The 24,141-nt window shown below is 39.2% G+C and overlaps 1 protein-coding gene and 1 long non-coding RNA gene across 7 annotated transcripts; one reads left to right on the top strand and one right to left on the bottom strand.

The window, feature by feature from the left end:
- The first annotated feature begins 109 nt into the window (after positions 1-109).
- fyco1a (FYVE and coiled-coil domain autophagy adaptor 1a) lies at positions 110-23,439 on the top strand. 6 transcript variants are annotated; one of them, XM_024278391.2, is made up of 18 exons: positions 110-223; positions 1,514-1,637; positions 3,000-3,106; positions 3,300-3,425; positions 4,617-4,723; positions 6,390-6,533; positions 8,218-8,311; positions 8,382-10,679; positions 12,678-12,770; positions 13,926-14,044; positions 14,126-14,293; positions 15,812-15,964; positions 16,058-16,263; positions 18,648-18,798; positions 19,942-20,019; positions 20,112-20,322; positions 21,439-21,548; positions 22,192-23,439. In XM_024278391.2, the coding sequence occupies exons 2-18, from the start codon at positions 1,586-1,588 to the stop codon at positions 22,265-22,267; spliced, it is 4,293 nt and encodes a 1,430-aa protein (XP_024134159.1). In that variant the 5' UTR covers positions 110-223; positions 1,514-1,585; the 3' UTR covers positions 22,268-23,439. The 6 variants fall into 6 exon arrangements, with proteins under 6 accessions (XP_024134159.1, XP_024134162.1, XP_024134160.1 ...); XM_024278394.2 differs by having other exon boundaries at positions 133-223; positions 1,438-1,637; XM_024278392.2 differs by having other exon boundaries at positions 136-228.
- LOC118598639 lies at positions 14,211-19,813 on the bottom strand. The gene is made up of 2 exons (XR_004947698.1): positions 19,707-19,813; positions 14,211-14,339 (listed from the first exon to the last, which is right to left on the bottom strand). It is a non-coding gene; the product is annotated as an uncharacterized LOC118598639 (long non-coding RNA).
- Positions 23,440-24,141: the final 702 nt, after the last annotated feature.

The raw sequence follows: 24,141 nt of genomic DNA, 5'->3' as shown, positions 1-24,141 counted from the left end.
GATTCTCCTCCAGCTGTCATCCGTCACATGACCCCACTGTTTGTCCTGCTTAGTCAACCAAACCACTGAAGCCCCGCCCCGCTCCTATACCTATCGCTCATTGGTTCTCGTTCGTAACAGCGCTTCGCCAGTGGACAGAGTCCTGTCAGTCAAACTACTTTCAACAAGTTTGTCTGCTCTCTTTGTGGGAGTTAAATGTTTTGGATTTGGCTCAATCAGAAAAGTAAAGTATGGCAACACTTTTTAAAGGTTTTGAAAATGTTTTACTTGCGATTTTACTTTAATAGGACGTTCGAATGTCAAATTGTTGCGCTCTTTTGGGGTTTCGTGTATATTTAAAAATGTCTGTTCTAATAAAATGACAGCGCTAAGGGGTCACCACAGCTGTAAAAGTCGGATTTTTTTAAGCTAAGGTCGCTAAATTGGCATTTTAACTTCGATAAAGTGACTTTATTCTTTTATGAATCGATAAATAGAAAAGCCTGGAGAGGATTCATCAGTTTAAAGCTAACTTACGTTCGCTACTATATTTAGCTTTGAGCTAAACTTACATTTATTGTTGAAAATGTAATTGTTTTGCAGGGTAATTTAATTAAATCTGAATATTTAGCATCTGTTGGGCGTTAAAAACATTTGTTTTAGTTTTTGTTTCGGTGGAAATGTTTCTGTCCCTTTACTTTCGTTCTTTTATTTCCTAAACGCTCCAGTTTTGCAGCTTTTAAAAGCTAAAATATCTTTAAAATCAGCTATTTACCCGCATATACATGTGTCTGTTCGGAATTATGAATTAAGCTTGACTACACTGCTCCTATTTGTTCTATTTACAAACTTTTCTGGTCTTTATTTCTTGGTAAACACGACCTGCTGTTAGAAAAAGACTTTTCCTGACTGCTCTATTGCTTATTTTTTCACAATCAACTAAATAATCAAGTATAAACATAGAAAATATATCTAAAAATAAACAGATATTGTCTATTCAATATATTGATTCCTAAATCGATTTGAAAAAAAAAAACGGTTTTCTTCACATCATATTTGCTCCTAATCACAAATAAACTTGTTCTAATAGATTCACACACTCATCAAATACATTAAATGTTATGATTTTCAAATAGAGTTGAATTGATTGCTAGGAATTGAGTTGACATAGAGAAAATTCTGTAATCTTACCCCATATTTATTTAACTTTTTTTTGTAAACATACAGTAGATTCCTTTATCCGGTTCTTTACATCTTTTTGAAGTTATTACTGTTTTCAGTTGGTACCTTATGACATCTTCAAGAGCCAACAAAAAATCTACTTTATTTATTGTTAGTAGTCGCAAGAAAATGTATCACAATAAACTATAAAAAAGTCAAATCAGGGAAAAAAAAGTAAATAATTATTTTATTCTTTGCATTTGGACAAATTGATAGTTTTTTTTTCTTTTACTTTAGATCGTTTCCTGAAGTGTGCTACAGTGGAACTTCTCAAAACTGCGCAGAAGACCTCACGTTGGCACGTTTGTTTCAGGGCTGATGTCGACGATCTGAGTCAGCAGAGTGGACGTGACCCCCTGGATGTCAGGGACAGAGTGTTGGAGCCATGGCTGCAGCTGGGGAGAGCCAGCTCCAGAGGATCATCAGAGATCTGTACGGTACGTCGGCTTAAAGCCCGCATCCCTCTGGGCGTCTGTGAGGGTGTTGGAGTTCCTGAATGTATGGAGGAAGAACAGTGAGAGGAGCTCTGTGACATCTGTCCAGCTTTTACAACTCCTCCAATAGTTGGACATTGTGGCGGTATGTTTTTGAGGTGACGGCGTGCTCGAAATTTCTGTTGACATGCAGTAAAACAAAGAGTGTGCAGCAGCCATCAAATGTGTTTTAGGCTTTTACTGTGGAAACTAGTCTATTCGTGATTCTCTTGCTCCTTTTCATACATACTTCGACACATCAATCACGCTTTCAGTGATTTTATCAATCTTGGAATGAAGACGTTCAGCTCGTTCAGGATATTACTGCTTGTACTTTTGGTATTCATTGACTTCACAGTTTTTGAAATATTGAGCACAATATCCCCCATTGGAAATTAATTTGAAATTGCTCAAATCCTTCAAAAACTTTGTGCATTTTGAGTTTAGCTAACATTATAGCATTACGCTAGCTGTTATTGGCTAATTTAGACATGTTTCCAGCTAACATTTTAGCATTATGCAAGTGTTTTTTTTTAATTTAGACATGTTTCCAAATTTTTGGTTGATTTTTAGTGTAGCTAACATTATAGCATTATGCTAGCTGTTTTTGGCTAATTTAAACATCTTTCCAGTTTTTTTTTGTTTTTTTGCTCAATTTAGAGTTCAGCTAAGAATTTTGCATTATGCTAGTTTTTTTTTGTTGCTAATTTAGACATGTTCCCAGTTTTTTTGCTTAATTTTGAGTTTATCTAACATTTTAGTATTATGCTAGCTGTTTTTTTTTTTTTGCTAATGTTTTCAGTATTTTGTCTAATTTGGCATTTAGCTAATATTTTAGCAATCTTTCAGCTTCAGCATTTTCCGCTAACAGCTTTGGCTTTTTTAGCGGTAACATTCAGCTTACAGCATTCACACTTGCTAAATATCTAGTAAACAGTAGTTCTTCTAGAGCTTTAAAGATCCACGCCGATCATCAATCTATTTTCAAAGTGTACTTTAATTATAATTTTGCAATCTTTACCCCAAATCACAAATCTGTCATTTTCCCTGGATCTATTTGTCTGCAGGTGGATGCGTCAGAAATGGGCGGAGCAGGAAGCAGCACATTTTCTCCGTCCTAAATACGATCTTTTTCAAACAGCATTTTCTCGTCTGCTCCTGATTTACAACAATTTGAATAAATACTCAGAAATGAAAATTTGAACTCAGTTTTCTTTCTATGTCTTTATCATCGGAATGTCTTTGTTCATGTAACTCTTTTCTGTTTTAGAAAAAAAGTTTCTGCTTTCATTTACTATCTTCACTTTTGATTGTTTTTTATTTCAGAGGCTGTAGAAGAACTTTCAGAAGAGTATAAGGAGAGTGAAGAGCCAATCACAGATGACAGCACCAACCTGCACAAATTCTCCTACAGACTGGAATACCTGCTTCAGGTCAGATTTTTGTTGTAAAATGTTATTGTGCTGCTTAAGATAAAAATAATCAATTGACATTTTTCATTTACCCTTCACATACGAGTGAAAAGTATAATTGATCGTCCTGGTAATGATTGTACATCTTCAGGTGTAATTTTTGCCATTTTCCGTCCTTGGAAATGTGACATTTTTCTCTCCAACTGTGTTTCAGTTTGACCAGAAGATCAAAAGCACCTTTCTGGGTACAAAGAAGGACTACTGGGATTACTTTAATGACTGTCTGGCTAAAGTCAAAGGAGCCAATGATGGAATCCGATTTGTCAAGTCCATCAGCGAGGTGGGAAAGATGTTCTTTTGTCAATGCAATGTGAACATACAGCTGAGGGTGTTTGGATCACTCCTGGAAGATTATAAATTGGCATCTTTCTAATATATGACCTCAAACCAGGATTGTCCAATCAGGTTCTCCAGATCAGTTTCTCCAACCTTTTTCAGGCCAGTTTAAGGTCAAACAATAGTTTCACCGTCTGGCCGGTATGAGGCTGAAGTTTGCTTTTTTTGTTTCCAGTTTTCCTTAAATTTGAGGGTAAAGTTTATCTCCATCTTCTGTCAAGTATCTGCAGCTGCTTCAAACTTTATTTGGTCCCTAGATTTTCTGTAGGAACCATTAAAATGTGATCTAGATTTCACCTCAACCCACAACCGTTTAAGTGGAAACTAAAAGATCAAACGGCAACTTCAACTCAACCACTTTTAAAGTGTGACAGATAAAAACTGGGTAAAACTGATGTTACCTAATTATTATAATAAATGTTAATCCGCCATTTGAACAGTTTTATTAGTATCATCCTTATAACATTAAACAGCCGGTTCCTTAATTTTCTGCATTATTTTATTTAACTTTTTAATGCATTTTGTTTTATTTTATTTTTTTATTTTATTTTGTATTATTGCATATTATTTTATTTTTTATTTTACTTTTATTTTGAAATGGAAGGCTCTTCTTCTGTTTCCTGCCAAAAGAAACTTTCCAAATAAATTTGTTTTTGTGAACTTTGCGATGATGGTGGTTTTAATGTTTTATGTTTTTAATGTTTTAATGGTTTTAATCATGGTCGCTGCAGCCGCTTCAGGAAAGTAGTGGATGGATGTTTGACATGTGACCAGAATCCGGTAGTTTTCCAAAATAAAACTTCCTTTAGAATCGGAAAGAAAGGATGTAAATTATGTTTTTTTCAAGTGTCCTTTGGACCGGTTCTGGGTTGGGGGACCACAGCTTTAGGGCTCGAAAATTCAAGTTTTTAAAGGTTATCCGTGTCCACCTACTGCTGATTACCTGGATCAGGTGTGATCTACCTGTGGGAAGCAGAAAAGATAAAGATGAATTTTACAAAGTATTTTTATTTATTTATTTTTTTAGAGAAGTTGCTTCGTCAGGCAACATTTCAAGTATTTTCACCGTATTTTACACATTATGTAACCACATGTATGCCGAGACTTTAAGCTGTTTGTTCGTCTGATGCTGCAGCTGAAAACGTCTCTGGGGAAAGGCCGGGCGTTCATCCGCTACTCCCTCGTTCATCAGCGACTGGCCGACACGCTGCAGCAATGCCTGACAAACCAGAGAGTCACCAGGTAACGTTTACACCTGAGTTTCAGGGCGGATCTCCTCTTAAATTCAAAATGGTTCATTATCTCATCCAACTACAACTATGAAAAGTGAAGTCGTAGTCTGCTGATTCGTTCAAAACAATTCTCATTGTGGCGCTTTCTTCCCGTTTTTGATCATTTCACTTCTCTCTAAATAAAATAAAAAGTTATTTATTTGTTTTTTGTCACTTTGACATTTAAAAAATAAAGCTCAAGTTCTGCAAATTCTGACCATGAAGTTCCCAAAACGTCTTTAAACAAATGAAAGAATGATTGTTTTCATGAAAACTGCTGAAAGTGTGTTTCATTTTTTCACACAAACAGAGGAAGAGCTTTAAAACCGAGCAAACAATATTTTCTATATTTGTTGTATTTTAATGTTGGATCAACATCTAGTCCTGCAGTTCTGTTTTTTTTTAAGTTTATTTAGTGTAGCAGAAACAATAAAGTAGATCAACGATGGAAGCAACTGAACGTATGTACTAGATTCTACACTGATGTTGTCATGTTTAGACTTTACTGATTTTTTTATTTTTACTTCATCATCTGGACAAAACAAGCGCTAAGAGGGGAGCTTTCCCTCTAAAAGTATGCTGTGTTTAAAATGTATTCTCATGACAATCAGCTTTCATCTTAAATGACGATGTTATGAGCGGGATAAAATGCTTCTGCAGTTTATCATGGAAGTAACCTATGGGGTCAAATCAGGATCAGCTTAAAGTGAACAAAAAACAAATATTAAGAAAACTTAAAAAATAGAATTGTAACTGAAGAAAAAAAATTGAAATTTTCAAAACTAAAAAAATTGAAGATTTGAAAACGAGACATTGTAAATTTGAAGGAAAAAAAAGAAAATTAAAAAAATTTTTTTTTTTTTAATTAAAAAAAAACTCAACTTGAAATAAATATTGAAATTTTGAAAAAAAGTGAAAACTTGGAAAAAAAACTATTATTTTTGCTTAAAAAAAATTATCCATTAGTAACAGCTGCTTTTTTTAATTTACATTTTTTTTCTGAATCTTCAGTTTTAGTCCTCAGTTTACAGTTTTAATTCTGATTTTCAAGTTTTCACTGCTGAGCCGAGCTTAAATTTACATGGGGGCGGGGCTTTAAGCTCATTGGCTCCCCGAAAATGCATCCCATGTCTCCCCAAGAGGTAATGGTGATGTGATGATTTGCCACTGGGAAATGTTCCCCATGGGGGCACAGATGACTCCTTTATTTCAAGTCTTCAGTTTTTTTTTTTAATTTTCCAAAAATATTTTTTTTTTCAAATTTTTGTTTATTTTTTCAAAACTTTTTTTTTTTCAAATTTAAAGTTTTTTTCTCCAAAATTTACAATGTCTTGTTTTCAAATTTTCCTTTTTTTTAGTTTATATAAATTTTCCAATGTTTTTTCCAGTTACAATGTCTGTTTTTCAAGTTTTCAATCAGTTTTTTCGTTCACTTTAAGCTGATTTGACCCCATAGTAAAATAGACGCAAGAATGAGATAAACACGATAAAAGAAAATAATGCACCAAAATGTCTGTAATCAGTTAATTGTGATAAATTTGTCAGCTCTAGTTTAACCACCAGCAGAGGATTCTCACTGAAACGCAGAGAATTTTCTTTCCCTCTTTGTGACCAAACCGCCGCTTCTCTTCTCACAGCGACTGGTACAACGCAAGGAGTCCCTTCCTGAAGCCCGACCTCAACGCCGACATCGTCAACCACCTGTACGACCTCAACCAGGTGAAGTTTGACGTGGCCCCCAGAGGTCATGACCTGGATGCGTCCTGGCCAACGTTTGCAAGGTAACCTGGAGGCAGACCGTTCATGATTGAAAAGAAGGCTTTGCTTTCAAGCAGCGAATCCACCGTTTTATCCGAGCAGACCAGCTCCCAAATGACATCTGCCTCTATAAATGCAATTGAAAACAATTTCAGTGAGATTTAATGGACCACAAATAGAGCTGCTGAAGGACAACATCTCCTTATCAATTTACAAAGGATCAAAAAACAGACTTTTAGCAAAATACATGGAACATGCTCATTTCTAAATGTACTATTCAGATTCACAATCATGTAGAATAAGGTCAAACTTTTAAGGTCTATGTTGTTTTACTGTTTTATAGATATATGTTATATTTTATCTTTTATAATTCTATCTATGGTTTGTTTTCTTCATCTTTTATCGGGGGGTGGTCCTTAAAAGTCTTCTTCCATTCCCCGCACATTCATTGCTTAGGAAGCTAATGAAGTCCACTGGAAATGAATGAAAGTCTTCAAATTTCAAAATGTTAAGTAGATTAGCAACAATTCTTTAAATATATTCATGGGATATGTTTTCATCATTTATAGTAATATTCAAAAAATTTGGAGTTTAGCTAATATTTTAGCAACATGCTAACGTTTTTGGATATTTTGTTATCTATTGTGTTTTTTATTGGCTAATTTAGAGTTTAGCTTCTATTTTAGCAACATGCTAACGTTTTCGACTCATTTAGTTTACTGAAGATTTTTAAGCTATTTTGGAGTTTAGTTAAGCAACATGCTAGCTTTTTTTTGGCCTAATTTGGCATCTAGTGAGGTTTTTTATGCTAATGTGGAGCTTAACTAATATTTTAGCAAAATGAAAATGTTTTTGGCTAATTTGCTTTTTACTGTTTTTTTAGGCTAATTTAGTGTTTAGCTTCTATTTTATCAACATGCTAACGTTTTTGACCTATTTAGTGTAGGCTATTTTAGAGTTTAGCTAGTATTTAAGCAACAAGCTAGCTTTTTTGGCTAATTTGCTATTTACTTTTTTTTAAGGCTAATTTAGTGTTTAGCTTCTATTATATCAACATGCTAACGTTTTTGACCTACTGAGGAATCTTCAGGGTATTTTGGAGTTTAGCTAATATTTAAGCAACAAGCTAGCTTTTTTGGCTAATTGGGAATCTACTAAGTTTTTTTGGGGCTAATTTGAAGTTTAGCTAACATTTAAGAAACACACTAAATATTTTTGCTCAATTGGCAGCATTAGGGATTTTTAAGCAATTTTACTCAAAATTTTTCAGAAATTTAGGTCAACTTCAGCGCTCTTTCATAGTTCTTTAACACAATTACCAGTCTTTTAGGAAATTTAACATTTTGCAAATAGCTTTTGCATTTTAAGCAGATCCTTTAAGAAATAAAACACTGTGTCACCATTTTCACCAAAAAGCTTCAGCATCTTCTGCAACTACTTTCAGCAAAAGACATTCACACTAGCATTATCGCTGGTAATGCAACTTTTTTAAAAATGTTAATTATTTAACCCATGTGTCCTCTGTTCTCCTTTCTATTTTATTGTTTTAAGTTGCATGTTTGATTTGTGCTAAATAAATACATTCAGTGAGACTTATTCAGGGCAAACAGTAAATAGCGCTATTTACTGTCTATTTTGAAGAAAACAATCCTTTGTGAGTGATTTAAATGATAAAACAGTCAAAACAGACATCTTGATGTTCCTCAGGAGGACACTGGGAAGTTTAAATTCCCCCGGTCACACGTGGAGACCCCCCAGTCGCAGTTCAAGCATCAACAGTCTGGCCAGTAGCTACTCACAGGTGCTCGTCTTTACATTTGAAGTTTATCAGATGTTTGCACGGCTCACTCCTCTTTCCATTTTCCTTCCAGCAAGCGTCCGAGTTCCTCTCCAGCTTCGATCACGGACAGAGTCTGCTGAACGACCTGAACGAGTCGCTGCCCGCCTGCATGGAGGACGTCGGCACTGTGGACAGCCTCCGCCTGGAGCTGGACCAGTCCGAGCTCAAGCAGCGAGAGCTGATGGAGAAGGTGCTGCAGCTTGGCGAGGAAGCTGCGGAGCTCAGGGGGGTCACCGAGGAGCTTCAGAGGCAGCTCGACGTGTCGCTGTCAGCCCAAGAGGAGTACCAGGAAAAACTCAAGGCCGCGAAGGAGACGAACGACGCTCTGGCTCGAGAAGTGCAAGAGCTGAAAACTCAGGGAAAAGCCTCGGAGGCTCGGAGCGCCTTCCTCCAGGAGAAGCTGACGGCTGCAGAAGGGAAAAACGTGGAGCTCATGGCTAAGGTAGACGGGATTCTGAACGAGAAGGGTCTCCAGGCGGCCGTGCACTTCGACTCAGCGCAGAAGATCCACGAGCTGCTGGACAGGCTGAAAGATGCAGAGGAAGGGAAGATGGAGGCCGTCTCGGAGCTGGAGGAGAAAAAACTGCAGACAAAAAAAATGGAAGAAGACTTTAGAGTCAGAGAGGAGGAGGTAAAACTCCAAACGTTTACTAAAGCTAGAGCAGAGTTTGAGGAAAAAATGAAGGAGCAATGCGATCAGTTCCAGAGGGAACTGACCATGAAAGAAGAAGAGGCGGGGAACTTGCAGAGGGAGCTTCAGGGGGAGAAGAGGAAAGCCCGAGAAGACGTGGAGGTCCTGCAGAAGAACATGAGGGATTTGAAGGAGTCTTTGGAGGCAGAAGTAGCTGCACTTCAAGAAAAGCTTCAGAGGAAAGAAGCAGAGCTTCACTCCAGCAGTGAGACTCTGCAACAGCTGGAAGCCCGTCAGCTGGAGTTAACCTCCGAGAAGGAGAAACTGATCACTACAGTCGCTGAGTGCAAAGAAAAGATCCAAGAAGAAACCTCGAAAAATGAAAAATACAAGCTGGAGCGCGACAGTCTGCTGGAATCAGAGGAGAAGCTGCGGAAGGAAATGACCGCAAGCCTACGAGCTCTGGAGGCCGAACTGGCCGCTCTGAGGGCCTCTGAGAAGCAGCTCAGAGGTCAGCTGGAAGACACCAAGATGACTGAGGATGAAAAGGAGCGGCGGCTGCGTGAAGACAACCGCGCGCTGGATGAGAGTCTGCAGCGTGCGGAGATGGCAGCGAAGCATCTGGAGGAGGAGAACGAAACCCTGCGACGGGAGAAGGACGCCATGCAGGCGGCTCTCACGAGAACGCAGGAAGACTTAAGGAAAAACAGGGAGGAGTTGGAAGAGCGTTTACAGAAAAATGAAGCGACGTTTCAGGAACAGCTTCAAGCCAAACAGGCTCAAGTAGAGAATCAAGAGAAGGACTTTGTGGAGCTGCAGCTGAGGGAGAAGGAGCTCCAGGTGGCAAAAGCCAACGCCGAGGCAACATGTGCAAAACAGACGGAGATGATTGAAAGAATCACGTCGGAAAATCGGGAGTTGGAGAAGTCGCGGCTGGAAAGGGATTCTGCTCACGCCAGGGACAACCAAACGGTCGCCGCCCAGCTAAACGTGGCCGAAAAGCAGCTGGAGGTCAGGATGGGCGAAGTATCCAGGCTCCAAGCGGAAATCCTGGAGCTGAAGGTGCAAGTCCAGAGATCCGAGGAGGAGAAGCTGAAGTTCCAAGCCCAGCTGGAGGTGACGGAGGCCCAGAGAGACGAGCTCAGGTCTCTGACCGAGCAGCTCAAATCCCAAACCGAAGCAGCCAATCAGCAGCACGTCGCCGAGCTCGTGGAGGCAAAGAGGACGGAAAAGGAGCTTATGGAGCAGCGCGACCGGGAAGCCGCCGCCCTCCGAGAACAGCTCTCCTCGCTGAAAGCTGAAAACAGCAGGCTGGCAGTGGAGAACGGCGAGGCCCGCGAGAGTCTGGACCGAGCCAACACGGAGATGGCAGAGCTGGGCATGACCGTCTGTAAGCTGAACGCAGAGAAGGAGGAGGCCACAGAGCTGTGGGCCGGCAGCGCCGCTGCGACCGAGGAGATGGAGAAGGAGGTGGAGGAGCTGAGGAGGTGCAGGGAGGAGCTGCAGCAGGAGAACAACGCTTTACGAGGCGAGCTGGAAAAGAAGGAAAAGCTTCCAGGAGCCATCGAGGAGCTCCAGGAACAACTGGAAAAGGCGAAAAACCAAGTTCAAAACATCAGAGAGAGCTGTCAAGAAGAGGTGGAGGCGGTCCGGTTCCAGATGAGCTCAGAGAACATGAGCTATCAGGTCCAGATGAAGGTGAGCTCTAGTCCAACTGTATCTACGTCCTCTTATTAGTGTTATTTATGCTGTACATGTATAAAACTTATGAACTATAGTATTAGGTTACTTCCTCCAGGAATCCAAGAGTGTGTTGAAGGTTGCAGAACCTGGAATAGACCGAATCTTAATGACTGTTTTATGTTTAATTATCACTACAAAATACTAAGTTAAACTTTCTGTCGTGAAGGAACTCAGAAGTGATCCAGAAGTTTCTTTTTCTGAGACAAAAACAAGAAGACAACAATGTGAAAAGTCACATTTCCACATCTTCATAACTGTTTTCTCCTGCTGTGATAAAATCTAATCTAAACTTTTACCATCAAGGATTTTGGAATTATTAGGATTTTGAATCTGTACAGTAGGGCTGCCAAAATATTGGACTAATCGAGTCAACGACTAATTTAACAGTCGATTAGTCGTTACTTTATATTATATGGAGTCAGAGTGTAGTAAACCGTAAAGTTATAATGGCATTCTGCTAGATTTATGGACTATTTTGCTATTTATTAAAGATTTTCAGAATGTTTTGGAGTTTAGATAATATTTCAGCCACATGGGAGCTATTTTGGATAATTTAGGCTTTTTCTTTTCATTTTTTAGGCTATTTTGAAGCTTAGCTAATATTTCAGCTACATGTTGGCTATTTTGGATAATTTAGGCTTTTTTCAGTTTTTTTGGCTAATTTGGCATTTAACTAATATTTTACCTGGCTATCAATTTTAGCGTTTTCAGCTATCAGCATCAGCGTTTTTAGCTATCAATTTCTGCGTTTTTCAGCTATCAACTTCAGCATCTTCAGCAGCCAAATTCAGCTACAGCATTCACACTAGCTATATATCTAGTTTTTAGTTTAAAGTTAATGATGGTTATAATGTCTGCTTTACATTAGTTCCTCATGACCTGATTAGTCGACGGCTAATATAATCATTTTTTGCAGCACTACTGTGCAGAACAAATATTTTCCAATCCTATTGAGAAATCCATGAACTTTCCTGAAGATTTCTTCTTTTTGCCATGACGACATCAGCGTTGCTGTAACTTTAATGATGACATCACAAACCCACAGAAGCTTCACTTCAGGTTGGTGTGAATGTGGAGTGCGTTCGTCTGTGGGAAGAAGCCACTTCTCGGTCGTCTGGAGGTCAAACTTCTGTCGCTTCAGCGAAACCGAAGCAGAATGAAGCTCCGCCGTGTCACGCCCCCCCGCTGACCCTGTCACTAAGGGCGGGGGGGAGGAGTCCTGCTGCGCTCGTGCCCTCGCTCCAGGCCTGCGTGCAGCTGCCACGCGGCGCTGATGGAATTGGCGAGGACACCTCAGAACTTGCTGAGCATCGCTGATGACACGCCACATTTGCTCAGCCTCTCTGGGACGGCGCTGGGGGGTTGATTTGGAGCCTGCTGAGGAACTCCTGACCGATGAAGGTCCTGAGTAATTCCAGAGGCTGCCACTCCTGTGTGTTCAGGGGGGGTCGGGTAGCTTCCCTCTTGTTCTGTTTGGGTCACATCTTCCTGAAGGTTATTTCAGCTCAACCCAATTACAGCTGCTGGTGTTCGTCCACGTTCTTCTATGTTGACCACACTCACAGTTCCTCCTGATTGACTCTGAGCTTTTCAGTTTGTGCTGGATGGCTGGCTTCATTTATCATTGGCATGAGAAATTATGAACGTGTGGCTTCTGTTCTACACAATTATCATCAGATTACCCAAAATATTCCGTCTTTCGGTCACTATCAAGTGTTTTCCCTGCTAGAAAAGCTGACGGATGTTGGTAACTTAGCAACAAACGCTCGTTTTCTGTGAGACTTGAATTGAACTTCAGACCTGATGAGGATTTCTTACTGCAGCATCAAAATGTCAACATCTGAACTGAAGCCTCTGTGTTTCACCATATTACCTAAAGTATCGGCAAGGAAAAAAATCCAAAATCCCCTTTGAAGGCTGCAGTTTGACGTTCTTCTCTTCCTTTTTCTCCAGAGTGTCAGTGAGCAGTTGGAGAAAACGAAAGTTCAGCTGCAGGAGGAACTGAGCCGCCTGGAGAGTCTGGGTTCTAAAGTCTCTCAGCTGGAGGTCAGTTTCTGCTCTGAGCACGAAACTGAATGAACAGAAGTTCTGTTTGAAATGTTGGTGGTGGTCAAACGGTGCAGGATGAAGGAAATCTTCACGCTCATGACTAAAGGATGTTTTGGATTTTCTTTTGGAGGCAAGAACTTCAACATTCCAGAATATGATTTCTAAACTACAAATTGTATTTAAGAGTCTGTCAAGCTGCAAGACAATAATCCAAGTTGACCCAAACTAACAAATGTGTCACCTGGCTGCTTTAAAACACTGACTAAAGAAAGAAAATTATTTTATATGTGGTTTAATCCTCTTAGATATATTCAAGCAATTTCCATTTATATATATATATTATTTTTGCTTAATTAAGACATTTCTTGAAGCAAAGCAACAAATCAGGTGAACACGGTCTTGCTGACTTTTATCAATAGTTTAAAGGATTGGGGTTACAATTTCTTTGAGGGAATCAAAAATTCACTGCAGTTTAGGTCAAAATGTTTAATTGTACAACAGAATATTAGAGCTAGTTTACAAACAAACATTTACGAGATTAAAAGTCGTAAAATCACGAGATTAAAAGATGTAAATTTATGAGGAAAAACTCATGGTATTTTTTTGGTAGCTCTAATACTCTGTCATATGATTTAAAATGTGTAATAGAGATTCTTTTTTCTGTCAGAGTTGTGCTGTTGATGTGAAGTTCTGAACTAGTTTTGAGGTCATAGAGCTTCATGTTTTCATCCATTTAGATTATTTTTAAATTTATATTTTAAATATATATTTAAATTCAAAAATAAGAAATAAGTAAAAAAATCATAGAATTTTATAAGTTTGTCTTAAAATGTGCCAATAGAGTAAGAAACAATTGGTCTCACCAAGAATTCTTCTTTTAAAGAAAATTTTTTTCTTAAACTAAAATTACTTTTCTAATAAAAAAAAGTGTCTTTGTTTTTCTTTTAAGATAGAAAATAATATAATCTTATTGGAAAAAGGATCTTAAGACTCAGTTTTAGTGTTGTTTTATTCCAAAGAGACTTGACCTGGTTTTTAAAAGTGAACAATCAGTTCTATTTAAATCATTTCATTTGATTGACCTCCAAATGAATTTACTGTCATAAAGTGATATTTTTGTTGTCTGACTTGTTTGTTGTTGTCTTTTTAAAGGCCGTAAATGAAGAATTCTTGCAGCTCGTTGGTGAGAAAGACGCTCACATCACCAAGACCGAAGCGTCCTTACGCGAGAGCGACGGCGAGATCGATCAGCTGAGAAACGCCGTCTCCAGGTGCGGCCTTTGATCGCTGCTGCTTCCACGGTTCTCCTAAAAGACTTCGGGGAAACGTTCCGGGTTTTCTCTTCTCCTCAGCGCTGAGGAGGCCCACGCTGCTGCGAGGGAGATGTGCGAGGAGCTGAAGCAGAAGCTGAAGACGACAGAAGCTGAGCGGCAGAACCAGCAGCTGAAGATGACGGCGGAGATCGAGGACCTGAACAGAACCAAAGCCATTCTGGAGGAGCGGCTCATCGAGCTGATCAGGTACGATCTGAAGTTCTCTCTGGAGGATGAGCGGCTGGAAGTGTTTCTGGAAAACATTTGTGGGACAACCTGCTGAGATCAGGTGTAAAAAGGAAGGACAGGTGAGAAGCTCGTGAAGCATCTAGTTTCTGCCTGATTGTTGGAGACGGCGCTGATGTTAGAGCTCTCTGAGGGATAAGACAGAAACAGATCTGCTCTCCTCCTTTTAGACTGAAGAATCAATGTTTTTACAGCTGCATCTTTGAGGAAATAGGACGTTTCTTAAGGCTCTGTGGACTCCAGAAACGAAGCAGCCTAATTAGGAAAAGAAAAGAAAAATCTGGTGGTGAGATAACGAAATCTAGAAACGAGGAGTTCCACAAAAACATTTAAAAAGGGAAACACGAGCTAACTGATAGAATTACTTCAAATTAAATGTTATACAGTCCAATAATACGTATATTTTACTAGTTCTGAGAAAATTATGTATGTTTCTGTAGTTTTTATTAATCAAATTGTAATTTATTTTGATTATAAAAACTAGTTTAATAAGTGGAAATGACTCATTTTAGAAAAAAATGTAAAGAAAATAGGAATCTTTGTACAAGTTGGTCCATTTTAATAAATACTCTTAAAATCTAAACTAACAATTATTCGTAGCTTCTATTAGCAATATGCTAATGTTTTTGACTCATTTAGTCTTCTGAGAAATTTTAGGCTAATTTGGAGCTTAGCTCATATTTAAGCAACAAACTGGTTTTTTTTTCAAAATTAGCAGGTATTAGGGATTTTCAATCAATTTTACAACATTTTTTTCAGAAATGTAGGTCAACTTCAGCGCTCTTTCATTGTTCTATAGCAAAATGTCCAGTTTGTAAGCAAATGTAACATTTTGAAAATAGGTTTTTGCATTTTGAGCAAATCCCTACAGCAATTAAATTAAAAAAATAAAAATAAAAAAACGTTCCCAGTAGTGTTTTAATCATAATTATGTAGTTTTTTCCCCATAAATCCCACAACCTAAATGTCTTAAAAAGACACTTTTCATGTTGATGTGAAGTCTCTTTCAAAAATCTCCTCTGGGGGGGCGTGGCTTTTGGAGCTGAGCGGACCTGCTCCTTCACGCTCACAGACATGCCCGCCCCCCTCCCCGTCTATTATGGATCCTCTGTGTCTCGCTGGCGTAAATCTACAGCAGTTTCTTTGTGAGCTGGAGGTCAGCTCGGTCGAGGAAGTGAGGAGCTTTGTAGATTTATAATCCGCTACTCCAGTCAAATGAGCCGCCGTTCGCATTTCTTATTCTCTGATAGAGAAAAAGAAAGTTTAAACCTGTGTAAATATCTTAAAAAACAGGTTTTTAAATCTTTGTTAATGGTTTCAGTATTCTGGTACAGATCAGTTAACATGACGTTTCCTCAGTTTCCAGACACGTTAAATGTTTACGGTAAATCCTCCCTCCAGCCTTCTAAAGCCCCACATGTTAATAAATCATCAGAAATCCCACCGACTGGCTCTGAACTCTTTCTGGAAACCCTTCAGGGACAAAGACGCTCTGTGGCAGAAGTCGGACGCCTTGGAGTTTGAGCAGAAGCTGCGAGCGGAGGAGCGCTGGTGGCTGGTGGACAACGAGGCCACGCACTGCCTCGGCTGTCGGGGTCAGTTCACCTGGTGGCTGCGCAGACATCACTGCAGGTGGGCTCTCAGTTCAAGTCCGTCTTTTCTGGGTCCAGTCTGGGCGCCGGTCTAATGTCGATTAACACCCAACATGCATTTTTGATCTTCTAGGCTCTGCGGTCGCATCTTCTGCTACTACTGCAGCAACTACTATGTCAAGCAGAGCGGGAAGAAGGAGCGCTGCTGCAAGGACTGTTACACGCAGGACGGCGCTGTGGGGGAGAGGTCCGCTCAGGCGGAGGTGAGCTCCTCCGATGGGGCGTCTTCTCCCCCCGTTCCTGAGTCAGAGCCATGCAGACCCACCCCCAGGGTAACAGGTGAGGGGGGCAAAATCTGGGATGGGTACCATTCTGCTTCAAAAATCCCCAAAATGTTTAGTTGTGAGGATTGATAAATATTACTGGATTGGCCCTTGCCTATTCACGTGCGCGGTCAGGCGCCATCGCCAAGATTGAGTCGTGGCAGCAGAACGCTGCTGTTTCCATGGAGGACAGGAAGACATGAACCACAAATATCAGGCTAGCTCCCTCATTTCTAAACCATTTTCACAAAACATGGCTCGAATTAAAGCCTAGAAAATCATTGATCTTGTGGTATATTTTAATTTTTATTATCTATAAAAATGAATCTATAAATACTGCTACAGATGATGCACTGCTGTCAAATTATTAGCTTCTAAATATACATGATTTTTTATTTTGTCTCCATGCTAAAACCTATAGAACTGAACTTGTAAATGCTCGTCACCCAAACCCAGAAAGGAGGGAGATTGATGATGTTCAAGTCCTTTCCCTATTAAAAACACCTTAAAGTGCCTAAAAAAAATCACCCTTTACCACATTTTCAAACGAAACTACAACTTTTATTATTTTTGGATTACATACATGGTAAATAAATCTCAATTGCTCCAGAATTTACCTTCAAACAGACGATTTCATCATACTTTGAGAATATATCCTCCAGCTGGGATCTTTAGCTGATATAGGACACTAGAACTGGGCGATATGGCCAAAATAATGATGATTCACATGATTTTGCACATAATTTAGAAAATTATGTGCGAATTCACCTTTGCTTTTTTTACCAAAAACATAATTAATGCGGCCGACAACAAGATTCAGCCTCAGAGGCTCTTAAAGCAGCTATGTGCTGTTTTGCTAGCACAGATGTGCTTCTTGTCCACACATATTATGTGTTCCCAACATGAATTTCCATCAGTTTTTGTGCGAATAACATCCGCCATGTTTTAAAGCATGAAACATTAATAAAAACAAACCAAGCTAGCATGCTACTCACGAATCGCTAGCACCCACTTTAGCATAAACTTCACAATTCTGAGCCTGATTTCTCTTTATTAAAATGTGATTCTGTCCTGTGATGATTCCTCTCCCTCAGATATGTTTGTTGAAGTTGATTGCAAAACATTGCGTCCCCTTTTGTGGTTCTTTTCGTACTTATTCAGACCTCCTCCATGTGTGTGACGCCGTACGTCACGTGATTTCCGATCCAGTAATAAATATCAGTGGTTGATTTGAAGGAGAGCTTGAACACGGCTAAGTCACTCTTATCCATCAGGTCGCTAAATTACAATATTTTGCTTTAAAGTTCAGACAAACTTTCACTCGCTCAGCTTTTTGTATTGTCACTGAAGCTCCGCCCACCCTCACAACCCCACCCTTTCTTATATGAGCCCGCCCACAATCACTGGAAAGGCGAAACGATTCAAGAACTTTACAGCAGGCCAGAATACAGAACAAACGATTGAAACGTAGCCCAGAAATCTGCATTTTTATACTGCGCTGGTAGTAATGTTTCTGTCCTCTCTCGTCTAATGGTTCAGTAAAAGTTAAAACACTTTCTTTTCACATTTCTGCTCAAAAAGGGAAGAAAGTTTTCAGGAAGCAGAATAAAAACTGAATGTGTCATTATCATATCAGCTACAGAAACACTTCACTTTTTAACACTGAAATCCCTATCTGGTCATGCCGCACGTCCTCCTTTCCTTCTACACACGCATCATGGAGATGTAAATAACTCTCATAATGTCACGCTGTTCTCTCGAAAACAATTTAGTTCCATTCGGGGAATGTGGAAGTCCTCATCACACGACCGATACCGTCTCTGAAGGTTAAATATCTTTGATAAAATCTTCAAAAGTTCATTTTCTGTCTTGAGAACATCCAGAAAGTCAAACTAATGCACATCACCATTCAACATTCATTTATTTCATCATAAAATTCATTTTAATCCTGATTTTCATCTTTGCTAGCCAGCAGCCTGTTTGCCCTCATGTCTGATCTAAAAGCTGTTTTTTTTTACGTCATTTTAATCTGTAAAATCAATAGAAAACTCATATTTGAATGTTTGTCTGAGAGATCTGTGCTGTCTACACATGAAAGGCCACATTGATACTTCTTATGTCACATAAAACAGATTTTTTTGTGTTTAAATCCTAAATTTTAGGAAAAAAATGTAAAACAGGTTGTTTGTTTTTTAACAATCAGTGAACAAATACTAAAAAAAATAAAGAATTTACTTTCCTTTTTGTACTTATTTTTTCTTTAAATAGAACCGATGTTGATTTATAGAAATGGAAATCAAACTTTTGTCAGAAATGTTCAAAGTTTTAAGATCAGATGATGTAATTTAAACACATTTCCTTTTTTAATTCTTTACTTTTTAACGTATTTCTTGTCCTCAGCTGCAGACTCCAGCGACCGATCAGATGATGGAGCGTTTGACATCATCACGGAGGAGGAGGTGAACGGCGTCTACGACAGCGACGCCGCCTCGCAGACCACAGGGGGGTCGGAGGGAGAACCAGAGCGGCGCCATCAGGGAGCTCTGGAGACGTGAGTGTCCCCATGAATTCACCTGTTCAGTTTAGTCTGGATACGCTCAGGTGTTCTACAGCTCAGGTGTTCTGAGGCTCAGGTGTTCTACGGCTCAGGTGTTCTACAGCTCAGGTGTTCTACGGCTCAGGTGTTCTGCGGCTCAGGTGTTCTGAGGCTCAGGTGTTCTACAGCTCAGGTGTTCTGCGGCTCAGGTGTTCTACGGCTCAGGTGTTCTACGGCTCAGGTGTTCTACGGCTCAGGTGTTCTACTGCTCAGGTGTTCTGCAGCTCAGGTGTTCTGAGGCTCAGGTGTTCTACGGCTCAGGTGTTCTACGGCTCAGGTGTTCTACATCTCAGGTGTTCTGAGGCTAAACGTAAACTTTTTTTTTTACATTCTGTGTTTGAGATTTCATTAAATTAAACAGATAATATGGGATTTTTTAGTTTTTTTTATAAAATATCTTTTATTTTAAAAAAACAATTGGAAATCCAAAGAGGAAACCAACCATTTTATTTTGGGATGGGACCCAAATGAGTTTTCCGATATGAGTCTAAAAATTGCAGAAACGCCACGGTTCTCCGTGAAAGTCCCGCCCCCGACGCCGCGTGAGGCAACTGTTCAGAGAAGACAGACACGCCCCCACCTGTGAGCGGCCGACCTGGATTCCAGCTGGATCAAACTCCGCCCAAAAAAATTGTTTTATTATTTTTCACAAGAATAATAAAGTTTTTTTTTTAAAAGGAAAAAGCTGGAAAAAAAAACAATTCCAAGAAAAATGTCAAATAGACAGCAGTGATCTTAGGAGAGAAATTCTTATTTTTTTGGGCTGCCTGGTGTGACTTTAGCTTGGGTTTTTTGTATTTGAATGCAAAAACATGTTGATTAGTTTGTTGACTGTTAACGTGACTTTGAGTGACGTAGCTGACCTGGATGCAGCCTCAGGATTTCCACAGAGAAGATGGGATCTTGTGGACCATGACGTCCTGCAGATCAAATCCCACCTTTCCTCCTGCGTGGTTTTATTTCATTTTCCTGGAGAGATTTAAAGAAGAGCATCAGTATGCTGCTGTCTCAGCGACTCAAAGTGAAGGACACACTTGAGCACTTTGATTGTGTCTTTTGGTTTCATAAGAAGCCTCCGTGGATTTCCTTGTGTTGCAGAGATGTGACCCCTGATGAGGAGCATGTTCCCTCCGTTCAGGACTCTGAGATTAACCTTCTTAAATCAGGAGAAGTCACGTGAGTCTTTCATCCCTCTTAGATGCATCTTCAATGAGCCGCTCGCATTAATGAGTCCCTCACGCTCCCCGAATTTAAATCTGTGGTTCCAGCATGACCGTCCCTCTGAATACTGAAGACATCTCTCAGTTTGGGGACGGTTCCAGGGAGCTGTTCATCAAGTCCAGCTGCTACAGCGTCATCACCGTCGCCGTGAGCGACTGTGGGCCCACCATCAGCTGGATGTTCTCCTCGGAGCCCAAGAGCATCTCCTTCAGCGTGGTCTACCGGGAGTCCTGGGACGCTCAGGTGGAGCAGTCCAAGGTAGAGCGGCGCCCGCTTCCTTTATGCATGCAGATTATTAAAAATCCTTTTCTAACCGGCCCTGAGCCCTGGAGATCAGCTGCTCTGAAGTCAGTTTCTGTCACAAGCAAAGTTCCTAAATTATAGATCAAAGGATTTTTTTAATAATATAAAACACTTTCCAGGACTTGAAGGAAAAAAGGATTTGAAGCTCAAAGAAGACGATCAGTTAGAATTAGACAAAACCGTGTGGCCTCCAGACAAAGACTATGATCTTTTATTTTCTGACAAAATTCACTTTAATAAAGAGTTTCCACATCGCAGGTTTAGAACCATTTAGCTGTCATCTCATATCCTCAACTTACAACTTTCATTTCCTGTTGTGTCATTTATTTAATTGGGAAACAAAGTTTAAACCAGGAGTGTCAAACTCAATCGTACAGGGGGCCAAAATCCAAAACACACCTGAGGTCGAACAGGACAAACATGAAACACTTCAAAACTACATTTTTAAAACTGTAACTTTTTAACATAATTATGAACCAGATATATAACATTACCTGTGATAATGCTGGTGTGAATGCTGGAAGCTGAATTTGGCTGCTGAAGCTGATAGGTGAAAACGCTAAAGCTGATAGCCAGATAAAATATTGGCTAAATGCCAAAATAGCTTAAAAAATGTAAAAAAAAAAAAAAAAGGCCTCAGTTAGACATAACAGCATGTAGTTAAAATATTTTCTAAACTCCAAAATAGCCTAAAAGAACTTTTAAAAAGCCTAAATTAGGCTAAACAGCTAGCATGTAGCTGAACTATTTGTAAATATTAGCTTAAATCTTAGTAAATGCCAAATTATTTCAAAAAGTTAGCAGAATACCCGTTTTTAAAACTTTAACTCTTTAACATAATTATGAATAATAAAAAGGCAGGAATATTATTCCGGAAACCCTAAACCTTCAATAACTTTCAATATTTGACTCTCCATAAAAATATATTTAGTCAAAATTATACAAGTTAATGAGAATAAAATGAAATGATCTGGAGGGCCGGATAGATCTACCAGATCATCCCACACAGAGGAGGATTCGTGACACTTCCCGGTGGACTTTCTGTAAGAAGTGTTTTGGTTTCGCTCTCAGGTCCTCATTCCGCTGACTCGCTGTAATTCCCATAAAGAAACCGTCCAGGGACAGCTGAAGGTGCGGGCCCCGGGCCTCTACAGCCTCATCTTCGACAACTCCTTCTCACGGTAGGATCGACCCAACTCCCACGTGCTCTCTCGGCTCACGATGAATGAAACCTTCCAGTTTACTGTCACAAATAGAACCAAGACTCAAGACTGCAATTTAGAAAAATGGTGATAAAAATCCCCAAACCCTTTTTTCATTGGAGTGAAATGTCTGAATTTCTCTTCAGTGGGCATTAAAGGGTTATGGGGCAGGTGGGTGTTGTAGTTCGCTTGTACCTTAATGAGGTCATGAAAACAGGACGTACCATTGTTGTGTGTGTCAGGAAAAACAAAAGTATAGTGGAATTTCCACACAGTTCTGACGTCTGGGTAATGCTGTTTATCCTTCAGAGATCTCTGACCCTGTTTCTCGTGAGCTATCACTCTGCTTTTTATTCAGCTCACCCTGCTTCAGTAATTCCTGCTTAGTTGGATTGAATCAGCCCAGTTTCTGATTGACTGAACTCACCTGATCCAGGTGAGCAGGAATGACTGAAGCGGGTCAGTAGCTCACGAGGAACAGAGCTGGAGGCCTTTGTTAGTGAGGTGTGAGTGGCGACTCCTTACTGAGCGCCGTATCCTCCCGTAAGGACAGACGTGGCTGCAGCTTTAAAACTCTTCATCAGTATTTCACATCTTATTGATCAGAGCCTCTTTTGAACAGGTTTGTCGCTAAGAAAGTGTTTTATCACCTGACCATGGAGAAGCCCGTCATCTATGATGGGAGTGACTGTCCCTGAGGGCCCCCCCCACCACCACCACCAGCAGCAGCAGCAGCAGCAGAAGAGGTCAAGATGTCTGCAGCAGAGAAACCGACATCTCCACAATCCACAGATTCCTCCTCTTGTTTAGCAACATTTAGGAATTGTTTTAATGTCAAAGGAGTCTGTGTTTAGTCTTTTTAAATGTTTCCCAAGTAAATCCTTTTTTTTAGATTTTCCTTTTATTTACAAAGTAGTTTAAAGACTTTAATTTCAGTAAAGTTCCTGATTTTGTTCTATTTCTGTGATTATATTTGCTGTTTTTTTTTTTCTATTTGCTGCAAAATCCGGCATTGACAATCACTGAACACTACCAGTGTGCTTTTTAGGAAAATAAACCGTCGACTGTGTGAGAATATAAAGATTTAAGGACATTTCTAAAGTTGGTGCTCCGTAAACAAACACAATCTGTCCTTTAGATGTTACCACCCAAAGAAAAAACATGGAACTTTCATGGGGCTTTTTCTAAAACATTCATGTTTTCTGTAATATTACTTTAGAAATGAAATACTATTTTTGTAGTGTGCAACCTTCTGTTTGTACTGAGGCATTTCTAGTCTTCCTGCAGTATTAGAAAGTTCAACTGTTTCTGGGAAAATGAGTGGAAACCTGCACATAAATCGTCTTCATTCAGGTTTTACACTCAAACCACATTTATTTCCGTCATTAAAGCCAAGTTTTAATCCTCATTCACAACAGATGACACTTTCAAAGTGCCTTAAAATTAGGCAATGTCATTTTAAATATGTGGTTCTGTTTTACGCTCTACAATCTACAACATAATTAACACTTAACGCATGATATTTTGCACAAAATCGCACATGTGTCATCATTGATGTTTTCTTTGTTTTGTTTTGTTTAAAAAGCTTGAGTTTCTGAACTTTCTTAGAGAATTATAACACAACTTTTGTTCTACTTTCAGGGATGACACTGTGGTATTTTATTCTAAGCCGACATAAAATAAAATGTCATTTTTTAACCCTATAAATCACCTGACAAATATATATATGTGCTGTATTTGGTACAAATGTCGCTGATCTGTGTGCTTTAATGTACGGCAGAGAGAATGACTTTATCATCTCGTACATCAATACCAAGTTTATATTTTATAAGTTCTGTGTGACAGAAAATAAAAGATGTCTTCCTTTGCATTCATGCTTTTACTCGTCTGTTTTTTTTTTCTTTTTTTTTTTGCTGTTTTGGGTCACAGACTAGAGCTTTTTTTACTGGTTGTTGTCAGATAAATGCATTCTCTAATTTATTTAGCATTTTATTTTAAAATTCAAAGCTCCTGTCTATACTTCTAAATTTTTGGTGGAATTTTTTTACATGTTAAGGAAGTTTACTAAAGAATATTTGTTTGCAAAATGTCTAAATGTTGACACAGGAGTATAAATTTTGCTTTAAATTTATTACCAACCTAACGAACCAAATTTTGTGTGTTTGGCGACACAATGTGGCTCCAAATAGCAGAATTTGATGTTTCAAGTCAATTAGGTCTCACATGGGAGTAGGCTGGCCTTCAAAATAAAATACACATTTACAAAACGTATTTATTTTGACTTGTTAAAATAAAAAATAAGCATCTTATTAGAAATATATGGATGAGTGACACTATTTAAATGCAAAAGTGCTTTGAATGAAGTTTAACAACATGGTGAGAACAACTCCTTTTTGAGAGGCTATTGCCTTTTTTCCCTTATTAAAAAAAAGTATTTTTTGACAGAATTACAAGAAAAAAAACCACAATATATATATATATATTTTTTTTCAAAGAATTAAATTGAAACTTGAGGAAATCCTCAGACTGTGTTTAACTCAGTGGCGGGCCGTGCATTTCACACCTAGGCCTT

The sequence above is a fragment of the Oryzias melastigma genome, linkage group LG4 (assembly GCF_002922805.2).
Source record: "Oryzias melastigma strain HK-1 linkage group LG4, ASM292280v2, whole genome shotgun sequence".
Taxonomy (NCBI): domain Eukaryota; kingdom Metazoa; phylum Chordata; class Actinopteri; order Beloniformes; family Adrianichthyidae; genus Oryzias; species Oryzias melastigma.
Note: the sequence above shows the minus strand (reverse complement) of the source record. Positions and strands in the feature narration are given on the sequence as shown.

What these genes read in the sequence shown, in the direction of transcription:
- fyco1a (XM_024278391.2), top strand. Translation starts at nt 1,586, where the DNA reads ATGGCTGCAGCTGGGGAGAGCCAGCTCCAGAGGATCATCAGAGATCTG. An exon ending in TGGCCAGTAGCTACTCACAG is followed by an intron (nt 8,312 to 8,381) that starts GTGCTCGTCTTT and finishes TTTTCCTTCCAG; the next exon opens with CAAGCGTCCGAGTTCCTCTC. An exon ending in TTCGACAACTCCTTCTCACG is followed by an intron (nt 21,549 to 22,191) that starts GTAGGATCGACC and finishes TCTTTTGAACAG; the next exon opens with GTTTGTCGCTAAGAAAGTGT.